Source organism: Rana temporaria, chromosome 2 (genome assembly GCF_905171775.1).
Source record: "Rana temporaria chromosome 2, aRanTem1.1, whole genome shotgun sequence".
Taxonomy (NCBI): domain Eukaryota; kingdom Metazoa; phylum Chordata; class Amphibia; order Anura; family Ranidae; genus Rana; species Rana temporaria.
The window spans coordinates 201393147-201409925 of NC_053490.1; the positions used below are offsets into that span (position 1 = coordinate 201393147).

Consider the following 16779-nt stretch of genomic DNA (forward strand, 5'->3'; position numbering starts at 1 on the left):
AGTGAGCAGAGACCCCTTTACATCAGACTTCCTCTTTACATTACAGTCCAAAGAGCTTCCCCTTAGGGCCCATTAACATGGGTGGACTCCGCCAAGCCGCCAAGCAGAACCACCTGCTCAGCCAGGGTTCTGTCTGCTGATCCCCGCTGAGCAGGTGGATGATAGATCCATGTCTGCTCCGCTTGTGCAGAGCGGACACAGCCTGCTGTTCTCTATGGGCCAGTCGAATGTAAACAAACCAATAAACGAATCCTCATCCATCTGTTTTCAGTAGACCGCATTCAGGCGGGTGTAAACGGATAAGTCTGTTTACATCTGCCTATTCATAAAGAACAATAGGTGTTCCAAACAGTCTGCCTATGTAAAAGGGCCCTTACTGTGCAAGTTGAAATTCTGCAGAATCTGTAGTAACAGGGGCTCTGTGAACCCTGATTAAAGGGGAGTGCTGGGAATTCTAGTTAAGTGGAGGCTCCGAAAACCATGGACCCTCTTATATCAGAGTTACCATTTACACCAGAGTCTGCAGGGTACCCCCTTACACCAGAGCCTACAATGTCCCCTCTTAAATCCGAGTTTTCACTGTTCTTTCTTAAATCCATTTTCCCAGAGTTCTCCCTTATAGCAGAGTTAGAGTGTAAGGGAACTCTGTGAGTTCAGATGTAAAGGGCAACTCTGTGATATCGGATGTAACGGGGAACTCTGCAAATTCAGATGTAAAGTGGAACTCTGCATGTTTGGATGTAAAGAGGGAACTCTGTGATGTAAGAGGGGACTCTTGTGAATAAATGGATACATATAGAATTGTTATTTAATCACAAAATATATGCATAGTGTATACTACAAAAAAACTTGCTGTGTGCCTCTAAAGTCTTTGGCTTAAAAAAAAATGTAGCAACCCTATCCAAGATGGTACGAAGGAGTCCTGCTGCAGGACCATAAAAAGGGGCCACTGAAAAGGACCCTGGGATCAGTGGGAAGGGCCCGGGACCAGAGGCCGGGGGGGTGGCTTCTTGGTTTCTTGCACTGGGGGCCCTGAAGGTTCTAGTTACACCTCTGTATTCTGATATACACTCTAAAGTGGTTGCAAAACCTTACATATACCCTGTGAAGTGACTGTCCTCAGGTGATATACAGAGATGAAAGAAATCCTCCTGCATGAGTTGTTTATCTGCTGCTCTCTCTCCCCTGCTTGCATTTAAACTGCAGAATTCATAAAGAATCTCATAGATCTGAAAGGAGTGAGGAGAGCTCTGAGAGCCGATTGGAGGGAAGAGACACACCCTCATTACACAGGCACAGAAACAGAGCTAAGCTTGTCAATCTGCTGTAGCCCCCCCCCCCCCCCATGTCACCATTTTTCTCTTGGTGTCGGAAAAACTTGGTAGAAATGACTCATGCTTATAGCAGTAGAGCGAGTGCTCTGGATTAAGACAAGTGTACACTATACAGGGATATGCTTTTTTCATATTTCTTGTCTGAGATTTACAACCACTTTAAGGTACAACGTTTTATTACCATATATTTTTTTTCCTAAAGTATAACTTAAAGCGGTATTCCACCCAAAAATGGAACTTCCGTTTAAGTGCTGGTGACCCCCTGGCATGCCACATTTGGCATGTCATCTTTTTGGCTGGGGGAGCGGGTACTCTGTTTTTAGCGGCATCCAGCTCCCACTTCCTCTCCGGGCGCCCACAGTTAGAATGCCGGAGCCAGGGAGAGGAGCAAGGCTTTGTGTGCCTGCATCGCTGGACCATATAGGACAGGTGAGTGTTTGATTATTAAAAGTCAGCAGCTACACTTTTTGTAGCTGCTGACTTTTAAATGGGTGGAACTCCGCTTTAACTCGAGAACAAAATGTAATGTTGCAGCTTACCATTACTTTGGAAGCTGTATTAGTTTACTTTTTTTTTAAGGTTTTTTACTACTTTTATTTTCACATAGTGTCCCTTCCAGTAACACATGAATAATATGTATAGAGGTTTTTTTTTTTGTTTCTCTGACAGCTTCTCACTGTCAACTTTGCTGCCATCTAGTGTTCAATAGATGTACGATAGAATAAAAATTTGGAAGTGATGTAATGTGTTGTAATATATTTGTATTGTACTTTGGAATAAACAGCTGTACTGATTAAACAAAAATCTCTTGCATTGTACGGGAAAAAAAATTGTGCATGTCCGATTGGATAATATTGGATGACCTGTCATGATCGGCTCTCGAAAGCTGTGTACTAATAATCCGAACATACAGTACAAGCTCTCAGGAATAGGACAATTTATTTTTGGGGTTTTTCTTGGTGATGGGTCATGGTAATAGAAATATACAGCTAGATACATGTTGTTGCTGTTGTTGTTGTTTGGAAGTGGCAATTTTCTTTTGATAATTACAAAAAAATCAGGAGATATCCACTATTATTTACTACCAAATTAAGACCCAATTTGTCCTGAAAACAAAAAGGTTTTATTCACTAGGATACACTAAGTAGTTGTTATGATATGTGCATGCCAAAGCTGCAAAACTGCATTCAGGCCTTATGATTTTATTTTACTTTCAGGCATTAGGGGTCAAAAGTCAACCACTTTAGGCAAGTGCAAGTCTTAGTTAAAAAGTTAAAATTGCATTGCACTGAAAATACATGCAGTGGCTAGATGTCATGGATAAAACAATCCCCCGAAACAGTCCTACAGTCATTGGTGGTCAGTAAAAAAATGTAACCCCCCCACCACCAACATCGGTGGTCAGCATCACTTTAACCTCCCATTTTCCTAAAACAATCCTACAACATTGGTGGTCAGTGGCATTTCAAACCCTCCAAAACAATCCTACAATCCACGTACCCGGCTTTACAGCGGGAGGAAGCGACGCGTCAACATCGGAAGAAAAGAAGAAGGCAGAAGACAGCAAAGAGCGGGCTGCGCCTCTGCTAGTAAGAGAGCTAAAAAGAAGATAGCGGCGGCCAGCCCTGAAGAAGGCACCGGAAAACGAGCGGGAGAAGAACCGGGGGGGGCGAGGCGAGAGCGTAGAGCGGAGAAGATGGAAGAAGACCCCCCGGAGAGTGGAGAAGACCCCCGGAGCTGACTAATAAATTATTTTAAAACCCTGTGTTGTGTGTTTATTTTATTGATATTTTTCTTCCAGGTGAATGGGTAGGGGTACGATGTACCCCATATTCATTCATCTAGGGTGGGGGGTTGGTATCTGGGGGCCCCCTTATTAAAGGGGGCTCCCAGATTCCGATAAGCCCCCCGCCCACAGACCCCGACAACCAACAGCCAGGGTTGTCGGGAAGAGGCCCTACCCTTATCAACATGGGGACATGGTGCTTTGGGGTGGGGGGGGCACAAGGCACCCCCCTGCCCCAGAGCACCCAACCCCCCCATGTTGAGGGCATGCGGCCTGGTACGGCTCAGGAGGGGGGGGCTCGATCGTCCCCACTCCTTTCATGACCGGCCGGGCGGCGTGCTTGGATACGGGTCTGGTATGGATTGTGGGAGGACCCCCACGCCGTTTTTTCAGCGTAGGGGGTTCTCCTTACAATCCATACCAGACCTAAGGGCCTGGTATGCCCCTGGGGGGGAACTCATGCCGTTTTTTTATTTAAAATTTGGCGTGGAGTTCCCCCTCATGATTCATACCAAATCGAGACAGATTGAGGGGTTGATAGCCAGAGTACAGATACCCAAAACAAACCAGCAGCTCCTTTGCGGGTAGTGCTACATGTATATTACAAATAAGACTGCTGCTTCATTCCTAGGTATTGTGACAGATAAATTCAGGTGGCTCTAATCGGACTATAATACACTAAGCTCAGCACAGACATGCAGCGAACGTGCTTTGATTATGCTTTCCCCCGGGCCACACAATGAATTGCGTGTTATAAGTAGGGGCACCAGGTCTCCCTACATACAAAAGATACAGGTGCTTCCTTCAATGTCAATTTAATTATTAATTACATTTTCCATATCCAAACATGGTGGAAAAAATAATTACAGTAAAAAGATTTAAATTAGATTGCATATGGAAAGGTTCCTACATAGGACACTTTAATCATGTAAGTAAAGATAGGTCATATTTAATCCAGCTGGGACAATTTTGATTATCTGTATCAGAACAATCCATTTACACATATTAAAACTAAACCTTGTTTTAAGTGTATTTGCACTTTTGCAGCCATATTGGGATAACACCTACTTTTATATTTGTTACGTTTCTACTTGCATAGCATTGCTTAAATAATAACACAAGTGGGATATCAAGAGAGCCAGAACGTTGTGTGTGTATAAGGCATGTAAAGTTCATGTTAGTGGTCCGTGGGATTCAAAATTGTAAGTTTTGTAGTCCATTGGGTACAAAAGGTTGGTGACCACTGAGCTAGAGATCAGTACAGCATAATTTCCACCCCATCATGGGAAGCTGCATTAGGTGGACTTCCCTAATAGGATCAATAGATATTTGTGGGACTTTACATAGGGGACTAGCAGAAAACTGTAAGTGCACATGCACTTATTTAGTGCTTATTTAGTGCTGCAGCACATATTTTTAGTGGGTGGCCATAGTACTACTTTAAATGGAGAATTTTAAATAAGTGCACATGTAAAAATTCTAGCCTCATGTAAAAGAAGGCTTAAGTGATTGCAGGATACTGTTATGTAACATGGACCAATCTGCATAGCATTCTTTTCCTCTACTAGGGCAGCCATAGCCACAATCTTTGTGCAACCATCTCTAACCTAATAATTCTATTTAGTTGGACTTGTGTACAATATGTTGCTTACATGTAACTGGGATATACATTTAAAAATAGGTTCTATATTGGAATAGACACGTTTGTGCAAATACAAAGAAATAGAGGAGCTGTGTGTCAGGGTACTGCAGAGTGTCGGAATATATAAGTGTGTCACTGTGACTATTCACTGCAGGCTTTCCAGTTTTGCTTTTGCAGAGATTGTATGTGACAGTTGGTGCGCAGATAGAGAATATCCGCAGCCTTTCCTAGAGGCAAGCCTTTAATAGAAACATTAGCCTGAAGGGAGCAGATAGCAGCAGTTTTGTCATGGGCTTTTTGCAGGACCCTACAACAGCACAGCCAGTTATGTTGGAGGTTTATGTAAAAATGCTGCTTCTTAATACACCTTGGTTTTACCAAGTTAATACATAGTCTTCATACTACCAATAAATGGTTAAAGCCTTTGATGAACAGTGCTGCCAGCTTCATAAAATTGTTGATGGCGCTGTGGTTTGCATTACCAAAAACTGAAGTTGGAGCTCTTTATTTGAAGAACAAGGGACAATTTATAAAAAGTAGAGCAGAATTGATGTTTCATTTTCATGCAGAACAGTGTACAACAAAAGTAAAAATGTGACTTATTTTATCATAAATCACCCCCAGCTGAATTTCCTTCCAAAGCACAGGCTGGTGTGTGCTGGCATTGGCTTGTGTGGTGAGCATTGCTGGTTTTAAGAAGTCCGACAATTATGTATTTACGTTTGAGTCTATAACACCATACTGTGCAATGTCTGCTGGCAGAGCTTCGATTCTTCCTTATGAAAACAAACCAAGGGCAAGCCATGAACGTCCTACAAGGGTTTGTAGTTTTACTGACAATTTCCTTTGACATACTGAGGCTGGTTAGAGGTATCAAATGGGGTGTGCAACTTTCTGCCAGCGCTGGTGGGAGCGGGTCCTGTACTGCTTGACCTTGGAGAGAACAAAAATTTGACTGAAAAGATCTTTCAATGGATTTCAATATTTCGCCAACAATATTTACTAGTGTGCAGTGTTAGGTGCAGTCTGGAATCTTTTTGAATATTGTCACCTGGGAGTGCATGATATGGAACAGTGAATTTGATGATGGCTTTGTTATGACACTTTAAATGCAGTTTTAACTTTTCTGGCAGTGGGAATAAAAGCATTTTATATATGAATATAATCTCTATTATGTAAGTAAATGGCACAGTGTATCCATTTTTGAAACTGTGGCAGTGTTGTCTGACGACCTAGCCATGTGCTGTGCTGCATGTTGTCCACATGTACTGCCATATGGTGGTGGAGCACTTGCACTCTTTAACTCTGCCCACCAGAGGTTTGTCCCCTTAGGCTCACTGAAGTGCTATGGGCACAGGATTCTCATTTGAGCACCAATACAAAAGCTCTCCTTGGAGGCCTATGGCCGTGCCTTACCAACACCACCCAGTAGCCCTTTCCTTTTCATACCTTTCTCATGTCTTGTGACAATCGACCCAACTAGCAGCCTTGCCAAGCACCTTGAAGTTATGGGTAAGCAGAGAAATCCAGTTGGTTGACATAATGTATATATAAATCCTTTCAGTTGACCCAGTAGTGACTGCACATTGCAAACAGAACAGCAGAGATGAGAGCCAAGTCAAGGAGCAATCCATACTTTAGGGGTTTTCTAGATCCTTACATCTCACGCCACATGGTTGTGAGTATTCACATATGTTCTGCATCTGCTTTCCCCTAAGAGGAAGTTTCCAGGAGCTAGAACCTTTATAAATGACATGCCTTAGTCCAGGGGTAGGCAACCTCGGCCCTCCAGCTGTGGTGGAACTACAAGTTGCATCTGCATTGCCTACTATTCAGTACAGTGTTTCTAATGATAACTATGGCAATATCTACCTTACAACATCATCCACCGTTTGCAGGAAATAGGACTTCCCATGTACTGTTGTGCTCATAAGTTTACATACCCTGGAGAATTTATGATTTCTTGGCCATTTTCAGAGAATGTGAATGATAACACAAAAACATTTCTTTCACTCATAGTTAGTGTCTGGCTGAAGCCTTTTATTATCAATCAACTGTGTTTACTCTTTTTAAATCATAATGAAAACAGAAACTACTCAAATGACCCTGATCAAAAGTTTACATACCCCAGTTCTTAATACAGTGTATTGCCCCCTTTAACATCAAGGACAGCTTGAAGTCTTTTGTGGTATTTGTGGATGAGGCTCTTTATCTCAGATGGTAAAGCTGCCCATTCATCTTGGCAAAAAAACTCCAGTTCCTATATGATTACCAATTCACATAGGGGGGGGCCAGGATCTGGGGGTCCCCTTTGTTAAAGGGGTCTTCCAGATTCTGATAAGCCCCCCGCCCGCAGACCCCCACAACCACCGGGCAAGGGTTGTGGGGATGAGGCCCTTGTCCCCATCAACATGGGGACATCCTCCCCATGTTGAGGGCATGTGGCCTGGTACGGTTCAGGAGTGGGGGGGCCGCACTCTGTCCCGCCCTCTTTTCTGCGGCCGGCCAGGTTAACGTGCTCGGATAAGGGGTCTGGTGTGGATATTTGGGGGGAACCCCCACGTCATTTTTTTTTTTTTTAAATTGACGGCGGGGTTCCCCTTAATATCCATTCCAGACCTGAAGGGCCTGGTAATGGAATTTGGGGGGACCCCCACACTATTTTTTTTTTTTATGAATGAATTTGCTCTGAATTGCCAGAGCCGACAATTCATTATAGCCGCAAGTCCGGTTTAAAAGACTTTTTTTCCTTTCAGAAATGACACTTTGTGCAGAGACAGTTCTATGTACTGGAAACATGCGCTATTTCACATGCTGACTTTACACCCCCCCCCCCCCCCCCTAGGTACGAAATTTAAAGTAATATTACACTTTTATTGTTTCACTTTTAGCATTATTAAATTCACTGCTCCCGAAAAACGGCCGTTTTTAAAACCTTTTTTTTGCATTGATACATGTCCCCTGGGATAGGACCCAGGTCCCCAAACACTTTTTAGGACAATAAATTGCATATTAGCCTTTAAAAATTAGCACTTTAGATTTCTCCCATAGACTTTAACAGGGTGTTCCGCGGCTTTTCGAATTTGCCGCGAACACCCCTAATTGTTCGTTGTTCGCCGAACAGGCAATGTTCGAGTCGAACATGAGTTTGACTCGAAGCTCATCCCTAATGGCGACCAATAGGGTAATCGGGGTCTCTTTTTCGTATGGTGTTGATATAATATTTTCCAAAATTAATTTATGGTTTTCACGACATAGTAGCACCCACATTCACAAGTGAGTAGGTACACTATGCAGAGAGTCTTACAATTTACATAATGTTTCGGATGAAAAGTATGTCCATTGGGCAAATTAATAGGTTTGCACTTGTCCATGTACTGGCAGTAACCACATCCACCTCATGCAAATGTACCCAAAGTTTTACATATGTCACCCTTGATCACACAAGCAAGAAATACAATTACTTGGAGGTATTGGCATTTGTATATGCTATATTATTTATATTTTTATTACCTATATTTTGCCAGGAAAGTGGACTTGGCCTTTAAGTAGTTCAATTGCTATGCAGAACTAGTGAATCCAGTCATCCACTATGGAGGCATGAGCAGCTCGTTGACACATTTTGTGCACATTCAATACAGGTTCACGTGATACCTGTGTTTGATTTGCATTGAAATAACACCTTACACAAAGAAGTTAGTTTAGCAGCACCTTGTGGTAGATGCATTTTCTTGTAGTGAGTTCACACCAAACAGGCATATATCGTTAAGGGCGTGGTAGACCACGTTTATTGAATGAGAAAAAACAAAATAAAAGTCCACTCAGGAATCCCAAGCAGGGGTTTAACCACTTGAGACCCGCGCTATTGACATTCAAAGATAAATGAAAATACCAGCCCACCTGGCTACTCTTCAACAGCACTGCTGCTATAGTTACTGGTATCTTAAACCACCAGATCTTCCAGTCTCAGTCTTGGACGCACACAGCTTTGGGTTTCCTAAACGCACACAGCTTGAAGTCCCTTAATGCACACAGCTTTAGGCTCCTTGGGCGCACACAGCTTTGAACTTCTTGATGCACACAGCATCTATCTGCACACAGACACTCAGTAGCAGCTACTGCTCCAACTCCACCTTCCTCTCCCTTCTGCTCTGACCAGTCCCTCATTATATGAGCTGTGTGCACCTGGGCACACACCCTGCAGGCTATCTATAAGATCTGGAGAAAACTGCCAGAGCAGTTTTCTCTGTTTTAAATCTACGCTCTGCAGCTCTGCAATCTGGCTATATGCAGACTCCGTGTCTATTTCAACAACATTTCCATAGGGACAGAGCCTCGCTCTGCCACACAGCCATATCCATTTCTAGGTGCTTTTTCTGTTGAATCAAGCTACATCTTTGCGGTATAATCGCAGCTCAAGCACCTCCAGCATAGAATGTATCTACTGCCAAAGGGGACTAGGGTGTGCTAGAGAGTCTATTGAAGCTGACTGTTGGGGATATATTGTAGTTGGGGGGGTGCAGTGTTGCTGGGGGGTCTATTGTTGCTGGAGGGATCTACTATTGCAGGGGGGGCTACTGTTTTGGGGGAATCTATTTGTTCTGGATAGTATCTTGTTGGAGAGGATCCACAGTTGAGGGGGGTGGGTCTATTGATGCTGACTGTTGGGAGATCAATTGTTACCAGCAGGGGTCTAGTGTTGCTGGGGGTGTATTTTGTCCTGGGGTGGGGGGCTATTGTTGCTGGGAAGGATTTGTTGTTACTTGGGGGGATCTTATGATACTTGCCACTGTATTCTCTAAAAGGAGCAGTACTACTAGGTGGATAGGGGACAGAGACGAGGGACGATGCTCAAAGGTAGGTCAGAGGCAGAGAAAGTACCTGCACCTCAGGGGAAAAAAAGCCCTTTGCACAATCCATTTGTAATATTTGTCCCTGCAGGTGTCGTGGTACTACAAGTTCCACCATACCGTACCAACTCGATGGTTGATATTTTATATAGTATGGCAGGCTCAGGAAAGGCTGTGACTTGGATTAATAACAACTAAAAGCTTATTTATTGCCGAACACTTACTGTATTTATTGGCGTATAACACTCACTTTTTTACCCTGAAAATAGAGGGTAAACTGTGCCTGCGTGTTATACGCAGGGGGCTATGGAAAGTTTTTTTCCTGAAACTTCCCTCTTAAAGTTAGGGTTCGTGTTATACGCCGATAAATACGGTATATTGTCTTTAATGAATGTTCTTTTGCTTTCATTGTTGCCCCTATACTCAAAAAGTTTATCATTACAGAAGCCTAAATCATCATCCAAAAATCTTTCAGCTTTAGAAGCTTTTTCCAGCCCATTTTAAAAGCAGCTTTGATTTTTGTAGTGTGTGTTCTGTTTAGTATATCTTTTTTTTTTTTTATGCATATATGAATAGTTGAACTCCTGTTACAAATGCATGGCACTTCTCATTTACCATTTTTTCTTCCTTACAGTGTTTTTTCTTACTTATTGAAATAAAATAGGTTGTGTTCAGTTTTTCTAATACTGCAGCAACAGTCCTCATCAATGGCTCTTCTCAGTGCCGTTGCTGATTATTTTAGTCAGGGAAGCCTTTCCTACGCTACAATCTATATCTCCTGCAATGTAGTTACCATTCGCTATTCTTGTCAGCCTTTCAGCGTTTTCCTTCTTACAGGCTGCTATGATTGGCCTCCACCCTCAGTCAGATGCTGGCACTGCACTATTTCCCTGCTTCTTCGACTAGAAGCAGATATAGGGCTAGTCATGCACCATGTCTACAGCATATGCAGCTAAACAGAGCAGAAAGGAGAAAAAACAAAGGTCATTTCTTCAGTCAGCAGCGAAGGCAGCTTTGCGTCTGGCTCTCAGCTCCTCCTCAGTAACCAGCCATATAATGTTGCTGTGATTAAGGTGGACCCACAACCCTTAGTGCAAATAGACTGATGGTGCAGCATCCAGGGATGCTGAAACCAGGTGGATGATGGAGGCTATATACCGCTGTGTAATGAATGCATCTGTGTGGACATGCATCATTTGCTTTTTAGGATGAGACAATTGTGTATGGGAAGACTATTTGGAAGAATGGCGGTGATGGGGAGGAAAATCAAAGGGACGCAGGCTGCTGCAGATTGAACTAAAGTGGAATAAATGACATTGCATGGGTCACATAAAAGCAGCTCTATGGACCCCACATGGGAAGGTGGCATTGAGCCTGTGTAAAGCCTTGTGGTTTTATTTCAACATCCTTACTTAGGTTTACTCAGCAGGGATAGAGTTAAAACAGCTGCACCATAGTGAGGAGGCAGCATCCACACGTGGAATAATAATAACTGCAGCCTCTCTCCTTCTCTCTAATTCTACGTCTAGTTTACAAGATGCGGGAATTGGATTTATCCTAGTCATTGACCGGAGACTAGACAAATGGACATCTGTGAAAGCGTCAATACTAAGGATTGCGGTAAGTCCTTTAATGCTAAATCAACAGTTTCATACATAGGGCCCTTGGGGCATATGTTTGTTCTCATTTAATGTAAAATAGCCATGTTTTCATAGAAATGATTTACCATTTATTCTGCACTAGTCACAGTCATCCACTCAGATATAACCTCAGAGATGCATGTTTCTCACCATCCTAAAACTGAATTGCACGCAGCCTTTTTTTAATGTATTATTCTGTCCCAAAATCAGAATGCGTACCTGGTCATACCTTGGATTACAAATCTAAATTTCCCTTCTAAAATCTAGAAAATAAATCCAAGTTTTTCAAGGTCACGATAATTGCATCATTTAAACATAAATCTGGTTTATTCTAATAAATCCGTACATTTCTGTGTATTTGTATCTGTGGCTGTGCCAGTTATTTGGTTATTGACATTACTATACCATGCTGATGTAAAAAAAGATTGAGGCCTGCTTACTGCTGTTCTATTTACCTTAGTAGCACTTATAAGGATTTCAGTACAGCTACTGATCTAATTCTGCTGTAATGTAAATAAGCTACTTGTAAGCAAAGCATTTTGTTCATTATCCCTAGATAAGTATGCTAACTGTCAGTGCAGTCACTGTTATTCTAGACAGAGTGGGACATTTTGGTATAACTGGATCTTCAGGTCTATTTACTAACCTATTTATTATGCTTGATTTTTTGCATACAGAATGAGAGGCCAATAGGATGCTGTGCAGGGGAGGGCTGGCAGCCTTAGGCCTGGGGGGCAAGTCCAGTCAAGTGGCCCATAGAGCGTGGAAAAGTGATGGATCGAGGAAAACAGTCTAAGATTTTTCATGATCACAAGAGTCCGCACAGAGGCCCCCCTTACATCAGAGTCCGCACAGAGGCCCCCCTTACATCAGAGTCCGCACAGAGGCCCCCCTTACATCAGAGTCCGCACAGAGGCCCCCCTTACATCAGAGTCCGCACAGAGGCCCCCCTTACATCAGAGTCCGCACAGAGGCCCCCCTTACATCAGAGTCCGCACAGAGGCCCCCCTTACATCAGAGTCCGCACAGAGGCCCCCCTTACATCAGAGTCCGCACAGAGGCCCCCCTTACATCAGAGTCCGCACAGAGGCCCCCCTTACATCAGAGTCCGCACAGAGGCCCCCCTTACATCAGAGTCCGCACAGAGGCCCCCCTTACATCAGAGTCCGCACAGAGGCCCCCCTTACATCAGAGTCCGCACAGAGGCCCCCCTTACATCAGAGTCCGCACAGAGGCCCCCCTTACATCAGAGTCCGCACAGAGGCCCCCCTTACATCAGAGTCCGCACAGAGGCCCCCCTTACATCAGAGTCCGCACAGAGGCCCCCCTTACATCAGAGTCGGCACAGAGGCCCCCCTTACATCAGAGTCCTCGTGTCTGTGCAGAGAGAGAAGGGGATGTCAGTGCTGGTGTGCGCTGAGGCTGAGCTATGTGTGAGACGAGACATAGCTCAGCTGTGCAGCCATCTACCTTAGAGCTGACACAGGCACGGCTGCACAGTGGGAGGTGAGCAGCAGCCGTGACCTGTGTTAACAGATCTCCAGCAGGCATATTCCTGCTCTGCAAAAACAGCATTTGGTAGTGGCGGCCGGTGGCTGTGCATAGTGTCATCAGCCCGGGGGGAGATTTCCACCCTGCCCCCCCTGCCAGCCCTCCCCTGATGCTGTGATTCTAAGAGCAGGACTCCTTATGTCATCTATTCATAGTTTGCTACTTTTTCAGTTGAAATTATACTTTTTATATATTTATTTGAGTTTGTGGGTAGGGGATTGATTTCCAAGAATGTGTATTAGTCTGAACATACAGTTAGCAGTAGGTGAGGTGTAATATTAGTCATTCTCCTGCCTAAAATGCCAACTATCCCCTGTAGGCATAGAGACTGCTGGTATAGGATGAGGAAACTTTGAAGTAAAATAAAGAATAAAAGTGTTATTAGGGCATTACCTTTATTGCTGGGTAAGAGCTTTTTTGTTGATGGGGGTGCTAAGGGCTTTCTTTTAGGGTCAGGATAATTGATGACATGGGGCCATAAGCATTACGAGTTTTTATATACAGGATTGGATTAATGCAGACCTTGCAGTGCTTTTTACATCTGAAATCTCCACATTAATGTTGTAAAAACAAAACACCTGTGGGAAAAAAGCTAGAAAATATATACAGTGAGGGGGAAAAAAAGTATTTGATCCCCTGCTGAGTTGCCCGCTGTCTATAATTTAAATGGTAGGTTTATGTTAACAGTGAGAGACAGAATAACAAAAAAAAAATTGAGAAAAGCGCATTTGAAAAAAAATTATAAATTGATTAGCATTTTAATAAATAAGTATTTGACCCCTTTTTTGTCAGGAGCAGAAATGAAGGAGTTCAAGCAGTGCAGCAGGTTGGGTTTAATTACAACCAAATTCTTTTTTTTTCCCAAACTAAAAACCCAAATGAGTGCCTTGCCCAAAAAAATACAAGTGGATAATAGGCGCATTAGCCACAATTCTCAAGAGCATCAGGAATTTACACTTTCCTATTGTGCCTTTTTTGATGCCCTTAGGATGAAGTACCCACTAAAGGGTATACAGGCTGTTATCAAGATGGAATTGGGTCCAAATAATTACAGTCCTCCTTATGGGGAAGTCACTAGCTCATGTCCACAGCCAGAAGTGCCTATGATAGGCATGTGAGCTTTAGAACTGGACCACAGAGCAATATAAGAAGGTGGCCTGGTTTGATGAATTCATGAATTGTTTAACCACTTAGGACCCGAACCAAAATGCAGCTAAAGGACCTTGCCCCTTTTTGCGATTCGGCACTGCGTCGCTTTAACTGACAATTGCGCGGTCGTGCGACGTGGCTCCCAAACAAAATTGGCGTCCTTTTTTTCCCACAAATAGAGCTTTCTTTTGGTGGTATTTGATCACCTCTGAGGTTTTTATTTTTTGCGCTATAAACAAAAATAGAGCGACAATTTTGAAAAAAATGCAATATTTTTTACCTTTTGCTATAATAAATATCCCCCAAAAATATATATAAAAAAAAAATGTTTACTCAGTTTAGGCCGATACACATTCTTCTACCTATTTTTGGTAAATATCGCAATAAGCGTTTATCGGTTGGTTTGTGCAAAATATATAGCGTTTACAAAATAGGGGATAGTTTAATTGCATTTTTATAAATTTTTAAAATTTTTTTTTTTTTTTACTACTAATGGCGGCGATCAGCGATTTTTTTCGTGACTGCGACATTATGGCGGACACTTCTGACAATTTTGACACATTTTTGGGACCATTGTCATTTTCACAGCAAAAAATGCATTTAAAATGCATTGTTTATTGTGAAAATGACAGTTGCACTTTGGCAGTTAACCACAAGGGGACACTGATGGGGTTATGTGTTCCCTGAAGTGTGTTTACAACTGTAGGGGGGTGTGGCTGTAGGTGAGACGTCATCGATTGTGTCCCCCTATAAAAGGGATGACACAATCGATGCAGCCGCCACAGTGGAGAACGGGGAAACCGTCTTTACACACGGCTCTCCCCGTTCTTCAGCTCAGGGGACCGATCGCGAGTCTCCAGCGGTGATCGGGTCCGCTGGTCCCACGGTCCCGGTCACAGAGCTTCGGACCAGGTCGCGGGAGCGCGCCCGCGACCCACGGCTGGGTACTAGTACAGGACGTACCTGTACGTACATGTGCCCAGCCGTGCCATTCTGCCGACGTATATGTGCAGGAGGCGGTCCTTAAGTGGTTAAGGAACATAACCTGCTGGTAGGTTAATTGGATATTGTCCAAATTGGTTACATCAGATACAATCCTGCATATGGCCAGTACAGCAACCAAAAAAGTCGGCCTTACAACAGTTATACATTAGGGTAGAAAAGAAGTCGAGGCTGTTCACTTAGTAAAGAGTATATTTACTAAGTTTGATGGGCAAGATGAAGCTGGGCTTGCTATATCGGTCCTAGCAAACATCTGTTTTTTTTTTTTTTTTCCCCTTAGGCTGGATTTCCCCTATTGTGTTGCAGTAACACGTATTTTACCGCATTATGCAGCATTGGATATTATGTGTGTTGCAGTGCCATGGAACCAGTGGCGTATCTAGGGTATGGCAGCCATGGCAAGTGCCATGGGCGCCATATGAAGGGGGCACTGTTGAGTGGCTTAAAAGCAAGGCACTTACCAGGGTCTGAGGGTTTCTTCTTCCCTCCTCCAGAGCATAGGCGGGATCTCCTTTTCAGCACCTTTGCTAATGGACAATGGCAGCGCTATCCCTGCTGCGTTCAGCCACAGCCCTCTCCTGTTCTCCCAGGATTTCCCATTCCATCTGGTCGGATTGGCAGCGCACAAGAAGTAGGAGGAACATCAGTTTCTCCCTCTCCTCTGTGAAAACTGAGGCCTTAAGTGATGAAGATTTCATCACTTCCAGTATTGGTTCTGCATTTACCTGGCCTTGGAGGACAAAGGAGGGATCAGGGGTCTAATAAACCCCAGATTTCTCCATAAAGAGGATATGTCACTACCCAAGGTATCACAAGGGATGATAAATATTACTAGGTTTGTTACAGTAGCTGTTTTTTTTGTTAAGGTTATTTGAAAGATGGGTTTCAAATGTTTCGACAGGGGCGCAGTTTCAGTGCTTGCCATAGGTGCTATTTTTACTAGATACGCCTCTGCATGGAACCCCCCGCCCCCAAAAATAATATTTCATGTTGCTCTGTATGCTGAAAAGAAAACACAATTGCACCCTATGTTAAAAAGCAATGTTTTTCTAAATGAGTTTACCTTTCTTCAACTTGCTGGCTTTCCGAGTCACTGGTGATGTAGCCAGTGCCTTCCAGCTGCCCACTGGACTGGGAAGCCTGTTTTTTTTCTTTTTTTTCAAAGATGCAATAACAAACTGTGCCAGATTCTGTAAAGTACATGTCTGAGAGCTGGGGCAGACATCATTAGTGGAGCGGCACACAAAAAATGTTTTTTTTTTTCTAAATAGTGAAGGTGATATTTGAGCAAGGGTAGGGCAGACCAGGATAGGGGACAACCAGACTAAATAGGAGTGTAGGTGTAAGATGCCTTTTTATTAAGTGCCGGTGGTTTGAGGGGGCGGTCCTGAGCCCCACTGTTTTTTTTTTCTTTATTATTTCACTTCCAACTGGCTGGATCATGTGGTGTGACCAGTGATCATAAATCTGAGGACAAGGACTGCACTCCTGACATTGTCTGAGCTTGTTGCTGGATGGGTGATTGTAGTGACAATAGCATATGGGCCTGTGTGAACCACAGTGAAAAGATGAGATGTCACCAGCACCAGGGCTCAAGTCCTGCGGGAACGCGTGGGAACGGAGTTCCTGCACTTTTTTCACAGCAGAAACTCAGTTCCCTTTGCAGGACTAGAGCAGCCGAGCCGCCCGAGCCAATCCTTCACTAAGCGGCAATGCCCAGCTCGAGTCACTGTCAGAACTTGCTTCTTTCTAAATCCTGTGATAACTCGCAGCAGACCTCCGCAATGTCTCCTGGGAACAATGACAAAAGCTCCCAGGAGACATT

At 43.6% G+C, this 16779-nt stretch overlaps 1 protein-coding gene across 7 annotated transcripts in view; it reads left to right on the plus strand.

Annotated features, from left to right (window-relative positions):
* The window catches only part of MCF2L (MCF.2 cell line derived transforming sequence like), a 358322-nt gene that overhangs the window by 280435 nt on the left and 61108 nt on the right, over positions 1-16779 (plus strand). For all 7 annotated transcript variants that reach the window (XM_040336241.1, XM_040336236.1, XM_040336235.1 and 4 more), the window contains one exon: positions 11142-11232. In XM_040336241.1, coding sequence (XP_040192175.1) covers positions 11142-11232 — 91 coding nt within the window. The remainder of the gene's footprint in view (positions 1-11141; positions 11233-16779) is intronic.